The sequence below is a fragment of the Theobroma cacao genome, chromosome 4, assembly GCF_053813885.1.
Source record: "Theobroma cacao isolate CCN51 chromosome 4, ASM5381388v1, whole genome shotgun sequence".
NCBI classification, from domain to species: Eukaryota; Viridiplantae; Streptophyta; class Magnoliopsida; order Malvales; family Malvaceae; genus Theobroma; species Theobroma cacao.
In genome coordinates this window covers 30,284,878-30,295,338 of record NC_142642.1, presented here as the reverse complement: position 1 = coordinate 30,295,338, position 10,461 = coordinate 30,284,878, and the positions used below count along the sequence as shown (strand labels likewise).

The 10,461-nt window shown below is 33.3% G+C and overlaps 1 protein-coding gene and 1 pseudogene across 1 annotated transcript; both read right to left on the bottom strand.

The window, feature by feature from the left end:
- Positions 1–315: 315 nt before the first annotated feature.
- LOC18602066 (uncharacterized) lies at positions 316–2,500 on the bottom strand. The gene is made up of 5 exons (XM_007033224.3): positions 2,139–2,500; positions 1,947–2,050; positions 1,671–1,842; positions 1,463–1,585; positions 316–1,370 (listed from the first exon to the last, which is right to left on the bottom strand). Exons 1-5 carry the CDS (start codon positions 2,322–2,324, stop codon positions 447–449), a joined length of 1,509 nt encoding a protein of 502 aa, XP_007033286.3. The 5' UTR covers positions 2,325–2,500; the 3' UTR covers positions 316–446.
- A 3,641-nt stretch (positions 2,501–6,141) lies between these two features.
- Positions 6,142–7,051, bottom strand: LOC148763260 (secreted RxLR effector protein 161 pseudogene; annotated as a pseudogene).
- Positions 7,052–10,461: the final 3,410 nt, after the last annotated feature.

The window sequence follows — 10,461 nt, the reverse complement described above, 5'->3', positions numbered from 1 at the left end:
GTTGTGAAAGCATTTTGTTAGTAATTCATATATTTAATGTGAAAGCATTGTGTTTAATATATATTAATATGCTCAATATTAACATAACTATCAATTATTAACATAATGCTTTCATATAAACACAAAATTATGGCATGTGTTAACCATGATAGTTAAATTTATATTTTAATATTTTAAAAAAATTTAACTTTTGATCCAAATATTATATTTGCTCATGCTGATTGCAGGTAAAAGGTATATAGGCAAAAACAACAAAGACTCACGACTTATTTTAAAAAATAAATAAATAAAATAAAATAAAACGAGAACAATAAATTTTCTAATTTCTTTGATATTGATTTCAGTATAAAATCATAATCTAAATCTAGAAGGCATACAAAAAGTTATTTGATAAAAAAAATGAAGAGATATTAGCAACCAAAATTTCACATCTTAAAGAAAAAAAATCAGATCCGACGCTCTCTCCTAGTCCTCATTGACACCCACTTTCTGTCTATATGTGAATGCTTTGAATGCAATTGCTCTACAAAATTCAAGCTCTGAGTGTTTGCCAGATTTGGAGATTGATAAGGAAACTTGCTTTCATCCTCATTGAATTCTTCATTCTGTCTCATATTTTGGTCTTCATATGTACTTAAGCTCAGGTTATTAGTAGAGCTTAAGTCATGGGACTTCGGCCATTTTGTGTCATCCTTTTCCTTCTCCCTATCATTATTAACTAGATCAATAGCTAATTCATCACCCAACTGTTCATTCTGTCTCAGTTGATCCGAAGACAGTTTCCTCTCAGTTGAAATGTCTACATCAGAATCTGAACTTGAAGTAGAAAGCGCCCTTTCTATCCATACTCTTTGTTCGATCTCTTCAATTTCATTGAGCTCGAGGCCATTGTTAGTTTTTGTCATGTCTTCACCCTCTGATTCTGAACTATAGTTGTCAATGGGATGGATCTTTTCAAATCCTAATTCATTGTTTGGGTGCTCAATTCCATCTGCAGCTTCGTACCCTTGAAATTCAGGGGTTGCTGATGCATCAGAATCATAAAATGCTCCTTTCTTAAGGCTGGGGCCTCCCTTTTTATGGCTAGAACCACTTTCATCATCTGGATCAAAGTCTTGGGATTCAGTTCTTGAGAGTTCAACAGCTGCTCTTGCAGCTGCTGCTGCATAAGCTGCTGATTCAAAAGCCTCTTGAGCAGCTGCAGCTACATCTCTGTACTTTTTCCTTGCTTTTACAGACTCAGACAACTTTTCGTCCAGGTTCACTTCTCTAGGCAATTCAATGGCAGTATATTTGTACTCAGGGTCATCCAAGTTGGCTGATTTATTAGCAGTGGACTCATTCTGTTTCTCATGGACATCCATTTTCTCCTGCAGTTATCAAATATTGTTATTTGAGTATCAAACAATAACTTTTAGTTTGTTAGAGATTGTTGTTTTTCTTTTGATTGCAAGTTTCCTACCTCGACAACCACTGGACTATCTACCTCCAGATGCAAGGCGATACCCCTCTCGGAGGCAATCTCCTTCAGCACTTTCAATTTGCATTCCAAGCTTGGTTGTCGTGTTGAAAGCTTCTGTACTATCTGTCGAAACACCAGAGACAGTAATAAGGACAAATACATTTTCCCATAAAGTCTTTTACCTTGAGGCATTGATTGAACTCCTTACCTTAGGATGCACACTGCAATTGTTGCGTAATTCAACGGCACGAGCAACAAATTCTTTCCCAAACGTGGATGATACAACCCTACGAATGTGGAGAAGCTCAGGGAATTCTCCACATCTTGATGATGCAAACATCAAGCTTGATGTTGCCTCCTTGAGCTCATCAGGGCATTCCCTATTGAAGAAACGGGCAAATTTAAGATACTCCGATGCTTGAAAATTTATCCATCAAATATTATAACCAAAAGTATTACCATGTGCATAACAAATTAATCTTACTTGTTCTTTTGAATGAGCATGACTCTCTCTATCAAGAGCTGACAGTAGCTTTCCATTATAGTTAATGCATCCACCAGATTCTGCTCTTTGATCACATGCTCAACCTGTTTAAAAGTGCCCCATCAGATCCATCTTGCTCAAGAAAGAGAAGCAACCCAACAAAGGGAAAGAGAGAGGTGAAATTAAACTTACCCGAAGAAGGGCTCGTTCTTGGTGACCAAGGTTGAGGAGGTCAATAACATCAGACCTGGCATGGGAAAACCGGACTTGGTGCTGGTTCTTGAGGATAGCAATCCTAGAGATAGCAAGTTTAGCAAGAGTTTTAAACTTGGAGGCCTTGAAGTTTCTTCCAAGCAAAGCATCCAATTTCCTACCCATGTTTCTGCCCTTGCCTGCCTACCTTTTTTTTTGTTCCAAATATTCCTGAACAAAGCCTCACAGGCGGTCAGAAACAGAGTATTTGCTTATAAAGGTGAGCTTGTAAGGTTGCTGTGATGTTTTGGGTTTTGCAATAACACTGAGTCAAGCACGTGCCAGCTGTGGGATTGTTAAAATAAAATCTGGCGTTGGAATTGCGATTTAGCATGCAACTTTCCATTGCATTTTCTTTGCTTTGAATGAGCCAAAAGCGGTTTGGTCAATTGGTGGGGGCTGCTTCTTTTCTCTAGAAAAATTCTGGAAGATTCATAAGTTGTAGGTATGCTTCGTTTACATGTATAAAATAGATATGTTCTTGGTCCATACGCTGGAAATAGTCAACTGTCCAGGAAAGTACAACACCGAATATACAAGTCTCAAATGTTTCTTTCTTTTCTTTTGTTCATGCTTCAGCTTTACAGTCTTCAAAGCTTTTTCTTTTCAAAATTAGCTGTTGGTAAAAACTTATTCTTAATTTCTAACACCCAGTTTGGCAAAATAGACTCTGGTGGTAAAATCAAATTTCCCTTTTAATTTTCTTAGATTATTAGGAAGAGAAACTAGATTCATCAAGGAACGTACAAAATTTTTCTTTCCCAATTTGTTTTTTTATAATTTTTTATACACAATTAAAAATATTTTTTTCATGATGTTAACAGGTACCTTGCAATTACGTACCTTGCATTACCCAATTGGATTAAGTAAGAGTAGGGCACTATATAATCAGGTTTAGATTATAAAACTACTATCTGTCATAGGTTTAGATAGAGTTTGAGTAATGATTTTAAAGTAACCCAATATCGAAACTCGATTATAAATAATAATTTTTAATTTTAAATATATTATTTTTTATTTATAAATTTTTTATAATTAATTTAATATTTATTAAAAGTTATTAATTATTTTACTTATGATTTTAAATTTTAAATTATTTTTTTGAACTAACTTTAATTTATTAATTTAAGTTTTATTAATAATATACATAACAATTTATTTTAAATTTATTTAAATCAATCATTTAACAAGTAATGTTTAATATATTCAAATACAAATTTAGATAACAATTAAAAATTTAATCAAATATTTATAATATTCGGATACTCTATCAAATAATAATTGAAGTAACTGTTCGAGTGACATATCCATCTCACTTTTTTTAAGTCCTGACACTAATGGATGAGTATTATTTTGAAAGAAATGAAAGGTCAATATTAAAATCTGATTCATTTAAAATAAATATCTTATCAGGATTTAGTGACTTGATTATGTATAAAAGCTATTTACTGTGTGAGTGCATTAAATATTAATGCTGCTTAATTAAAATACAAACCTCTGACTAGGAATCTCAGGTTCCCTTAACAATACATATCTTTTATGGTTTGGACATTACGTGGTATTTCCCAGAAAGACAACAATCAGAAACGTGAACAACCTTTTTGGCTTGATGTATGTTTCAGACCAATAAAGGGACAAAACTTTTGCCAATATATTAAGCAGAGAGAATCGGAAGAGGATCTTCATGCCAACTCAATTTCTTCCACAGCCTTTTTGGATTGAAAGCACCATTTCTCTTTTAGTACATGTTTCGTCTAACTTTTTTTTAATTTATTTATCTCTTAAAAAGTAAAAATCAAGTTAAATATAATATTTTAAAAAACTCTTAAAAAAATAACTTTTTTTTAAGAACAAAATTTAAAAAAAAAAAGCTTCAAAGAGGAGTTTTTTCTTCCTTACTTTTAAAAATACAAGAAAATTTTTATTTTTATTTCAAAAATATCTTCATTTGTTAAAAATAATTACAATATTACCTTCTAAAAAAATATCTTTTATGATAATTTTAATAAAAATTATAACTTATTAAAAAAAACTTATAAAAAAAAATTTACCAAATAATTTTATCTTAATTTTAAAAGTTATTATTTTTTATAAAAACTTCATAATAGCTTTAAATTAGAAAAAAATAAAGCCAAATAGGCTCTTAGTTATTTTTTTGTAAGTCAAGGTAATGTGAAAGCTCTTGTTCAAATGCACAAACCTACCAAATCTCAACTAATAGGAGGCAGAGATTTCACATTTTATAACCAGCCTCAGCTATAGCCTTCAAAAATGTCCTAATTTGTTTAAGGTTGATGGCTGATCACGCTTTTATATTATTATAAATTAAAAGGTGATTCTCACATAGAATATTATAAAAACAAAAGCAGCAAAAGATTTTGCGTTATTGAAAGTTGAAAAATATAGAAATTTAAACGCTTGAATTCAATCTTTAGTCATATAAAATGTCTGTGTTTGATTTGAAAAACAGAGGAGGAGAACCAATCCCAGAAGAAACTGCCATGGGTGATTAATGAAACTTGCGTGGCCACAGCTGTCCTTGTAGTTGGTAGGACGTTCAGACTGCCATGGTTGATGGATGGTCCGGCTCTAATAAGAAGTCTCCCTTCTCTAATCCATATTATATTCTATAATAAGGAGATTAGTCTAGGCTTTGGTCACTTGGATTGTTAGATTAAACTTCCATATGGACCGTTTGTTGAATATCAAAGAATTCGCTTAACTTGCTAAAACTGTAATTTGCTAGTTTGGTATTTATGCAGGGGCTCAATTTGTACTTCGCTTTGCTTCTCCAGAACATCCTATGGGACTGAGTCACTTTTTTCTATCTAGAAGCCCTTGATCTTCCAAGCGCAATGTTAAGATGCTTTATAAGGATTCTGATAATGATAGTTTTCTGTTTCAACATCTCTTCTTGTCAGTTCTGATTTCGTTTTTCTTTTTCGGTGGTGGGGGCAACGCCATGGATTTTGAAATTAAATTGGCGTAAGTTGTCCTGTATTGTCTTTAATCTAACAGGAGAATGGCTAGTCTGCATTGACATTATTAGCTTTACTTCCATGTCTTGTTCCCACCATTCTCCCAAGTCTCATCTCTGGAAAATTTTGTATTATTGCTCCATAGAATATGAAATAAACAATCCAGATTTCATAGCAATATTCATCCAACTATTGTTACAAAAAAATAAAAAATGAAAACAGAACAAATCAAACACCATCAAAAAGGCGGGCTAGACTGTAACTTTCTACTTAGCAACATTACATCCTGAACATTCTGCCAAGCAGAAAAGGAAATTAAGCCTGTGTTGAAGTTTTAAAAATTCAAGCTCACTCAGTATAAAACCCAAAAAATCAGAGAACCCCAAAACAAACAAAGACAAAGGAAGCTTTTAAAGAAGAAATTGAAACCCACTCATTATCATTTCTATTTCATTTCAAATATATATATTTTCCAAGAATAACGGTTCCATAGATCCTGCCTCAGGAGGCTAAACTGGAATGATTCAGCTGAAGCACAAAAAACAATGAATTATTTTTTGTGCAGACTGAACGGTAAAGTTGGACACACAGACTGTTAAGCCAACAGCTACAAACATCAAAATGACACTAACAATGCAGTCAATACAAAATTAATAACTCACACGGCACAAGCAGTTGCCGTTTCAACTAACTGAAACATAAAGCTACAAACGATATGAAAAAAACCGTTTTATACAAACCAAATAAAACTCAAACTAAAAACAACACTTATGGTCATCGTTTAGTCAACCAACAACCATCTTCATCATTTGAGAAAAACTGTTGATTCCCACCTCTTGATAATCACCAGATTCAAGATCAACTCTCTAACATAGCCTTTGATCCTTGATTTGAAGAACTCTTAAGCATGTTCTCAAATACTCGAACCTCTCCTTCCCTAAGCTTTGGGTGAAAATGTCAACAACCTAATCTTCAGTAGAACAATGCTGCAAGATGATATGGTTATCTTTGACAGAGTCCTTTAAGGCATGGTACTTAAGTCTTATGTGCTTTGTGCAATCCTGTTGAACAGGATTTCGAGCTATGGCTATAGCAGAATAATTGTCCACATATATGAGAGTTCGCTTGTCAAAATTAATGCTTAATTCAACCAGTATCTTCCTTAACCATAAGGCATGATTTGCAGCAGTTGCACAAGCTATATACTCTACTTCAGCTGTTGACTGTGCCACTACTTGTTGCTTTTTTGAATTCCAAACAAATGCAGCAATGCCAAACGAGAAGCAGAAGCCTCCTGTAGTTTTGGAATCATCCAATGATCTAGCCCAATCACTGTTTGAGTAGCCAATCAGTTCATTACTTTCTTGCTTCAGATACATTAATCCAGAGTTAAAAGTGACCTTAACATACCTTAAAACTCTCTTTGCAGTTGTAAAGTGAAACTCAGAAGGCTTTTGCATAAATCTAGAAAGTAAACATGTAGCAAAAGTTATATCTGGCCTAGTAACAGACAAGTATAATTGGGACCCAATAATACACATTTTCATAACTCTTCCCATCAGCTTTTGCATAACCATTTTCTTTACTGAATTTTGCACCAATACACAGTAGAGTACTATTAGCCTTATAGTTACACATATTGAATCTTTTCAATAAATCTTTTGCATATTTTGTTTAAGGCAAAGCTACCTCGTTTTCAACCTACTCAACCTCCATGCCCAGAAAATAAGTCATTGCTCCCAAATCAGTCATCTCAAACACTTTCTTCATCTATTTCTTAAACTCAATCAAATACTCACCTTCTAGTCCAGTTTTCAGGTAATCATCCACATACAGGGCAACTACCAACAACAAGGATCCATTCAAACTATTCATGTCAAGCCCAGCTCTACAATATGTTTATTATGCTATTCTTACATAAGAATGCATATTTGCTTACTTGGGTACCTCGAAAATCGTTAAAGGACAACAATGTATCAAATGGTACAATTAAGTTGAATTAAGTCTCGAACTAGTCCAAATAGAGATTTTAAGATGAAATTGAGAATTTTAAAGCCCCAAAATGACTTAAAATGGTGATTCAGAGTTCGAGGACCGATTTGGAGTCAAATTGAAATTTTCATGACTTAGGGGCAAAATGATCATTTTGCCACCCGAGGTTAAAATGTGAGTGTTGGATGAAATTTTTGACTAAGATTGATCATTTGGAGTATAATTTGAGTTTGAGAAGTGAAGAATTTTAATTTCGACATTTTTTCAAGCATAGGGGTAAAATAGTCATTTTGCCACCCTATGGGTAAAATTGTAATTTTACACCACCCAACACTTGTCCAGCACATGAATTTCACCCATTTTTATCATGGATAATTGAAGGATTTTATGTGATGGAGAAAGAAAGCTTAATAGTTAATAATTTAAAAATGGATCAATGGTAAGGTGACAAGTGTCAAGCTTTTATTTCTTTATTATTTTCCTTATAAATTAGCACAAAATCAGCCTATTTCTCTTCATTATGGCCGGCCAAAGCAAGAACAAAGGAAGAAAAAAAAGAACAAGAACCCTAGGGTGAAAATTCAAGAGAAAATTGGTAGATTTCAAGTAATCAAGCAATCAAAGGTAAAATTTCTTAATTTTGACTTGTGATCTACCTTTCTCATACATTCTTTTGCATTTTCCATGGTTGAATCACAAGATATCATGAAGGATAGTATGCTGATCAAACCCTAGGAGAGAGAATTTGATGATGATTTAGATAGATTTTTAAGATATATGGATGTTTTTAGTTGTTTATGGTGTTAAGTGTACGAATTAAGCTTGAAATTTACATATTCCTCATGAGTTCATCATTGGCCGAATCTTCCTTGTAGAGTGTTGATGGTGGATTTGATTTTATTTCAAGTGAATTGGTTAGGAAATGATGAATTATGGTGAAAAAATCAAGTAGGAAAAATCATAGTGTTGATGCACTCACCATGGCCGAAATTCTCAAGAAGAAATGTGAGGATGATTTTGCTAAATTTTATGCTATTTGGCTTGTGTTTGATGGTTTGGGGAATTGGAAGAAAAATGGAGTTAATTGGAGTTAAATTGGACGTATTGGCCAATTAATCGGGTGATAGATCGAATTAGGCCAATACCATTTTATTTAGGTACATAATTGAATTTATATTGAACACCGTATTTAGATAGTTACCCGAGCGTTTCACATCCCATTTCATGCATTAGTAAAGAGCCTGAAATAGATTTATAATGGTATGACATAGTATATTGAATTATGTGTCGTGTATTGTATATAGGTTGTGAGCCTTCTAACAAGGGTAAAGATACTGTGTCAGAGGACTGAGAATAGGAGTATTTCAAACTCCTGATACTGTAAGTAACCTTATCATCATCTTGATTACCTGAAGTGAATGTTAATTCGTTTTTGTGATTTTATGAAAAATGAGTTTAAAGGGTAAATCTTTATGTTTTATAAGCAAAAATGTGATTAAATGAAATGATTTTATAAAATTGTCTTGAAATTGAATGATGGTTTTGAAAATAGAGTAATTGGAGACTAATTACTATGTTATAAATCATGGTTTGAATTGAATGGCTTATGATAATATTGGCATGAATGGCTGAATTGGTATTTGTGTTAAAATATATGAATTGTGTATTTAGCCTTGAGAGGCTAGATTGTGATATAATTGCCATGTCATGCGGTTGAGATTTTATTATATGGTGGGTTTAGCTTGCTGCAGTGGGCGGGTTCTGTGGACCAGCCTTTTTGAGGGGCACAGAATCCTGTTATATTCTTACCTCGGTTGGAGAGGCGTGTACGGTAACTCCCGAGGTACAACTTTAAAGTTCACTTCATGCCAAACCACTACGTGAGGGTAAACTCAGCCAACGCCAAGGAACGGCTATGTTTTCAAAATAAAAATATGATTTATCCATACATGACTTTTTAACAGCCTTGGCGGACTCGGTTGGGATAGCCCCAAGCCAAGGTATCCCTGATAACTGAGTATGAGAATGATTTTGGCACGAGCTAAGTTTTCAGGAAATCATAAGCCTCGTTTATTTGGGTGAAATGAATCTATTTTATCTTATTAAAATGAGTTTGAAATGCGGTGAATCATTTTTATGCTAATCTATTTTATTTGTCTCCATTTACTCAGCTTTAGATATTTTAGATGATATTTGTTTACTCACTGGGATTATATAATTTCACCACCCTCCTTTCCACCCCTTTCAGGCTCAGGATAGTCGGTAGATAACTCATTTCGTTGAGAGCTATAGTTAGACTTGCATCCTCAAAAACTGTAGGTTTACCGCTTTTGATACTTTTGGTCATTCGTAGGCCCACGTGTCACTGTAAATTAAATCTTATGCTTTGGTTATCTGTATTACAGTATGTATGAATTTATTTAGCTTTTACGCTACAAAAATTATTTACTAGTAGCTCTATAACTATTGTTTTATAAAAAAATAGAATATTTTATTGAATATTTTTATTATATTCAAATAGGTATAGTTTCACTTTAAATGAATGTTTTAGACATCTAAACTTATTTTTGATTATGAAATATGTGTTTTCCACTCGCATACTATATTTTTAGCTGGTTTCAAGATTTTCGAAAAAAAATGACCAAAATACCCCTATGTAGTTGAAATTTTTTTTGACTGTTTTGAATTGAAATTGGTTCATATCACTTTAAAACATGATTTTAGTAACTAATACTCACAGGGGAAGCAAGAAAAACTGATGTTAAGCCTTGCGAGGTTTCGATTGGCATTTCGAGTAATGAATGTCTATCGGGACGTCGTGACGGTTGTCACGGGCTCGATGGGAGTTTCGAGTCGTGACAATTCACATACAAGGTTGATTCATTAATGCTTCTTTGAAACCCCTAGCTCTTGAAATAATCATCTATTCTAGTATACCAGGCCTTGGGAGCCTATTTTAATCCATACAAAACCTTGATTAACTTACATACCTTAGTTTCATATCCTATTTGTAAGTATCCGTTCAAGCTGTTCAACATATATGTTTTCTGAAATAATACCATCAAGGAATGCTAATTTAACATCAAGATGAAATATTTTCCACCTCTCCCTAATAACCAAGGCAACAAGCAGCCTTATAGTATCAAGTCTTGCTACTGGAACAAAAGTTTCCATATAATCAACCCCATAAACTTAAGCATAGCTTTTCATAACCAGTCGAGCCTTGTACTTGTTTATAAAACCATCAAGATTTAACTTGGTTCTATAAATCCACTTGACCCCAATAACATTCT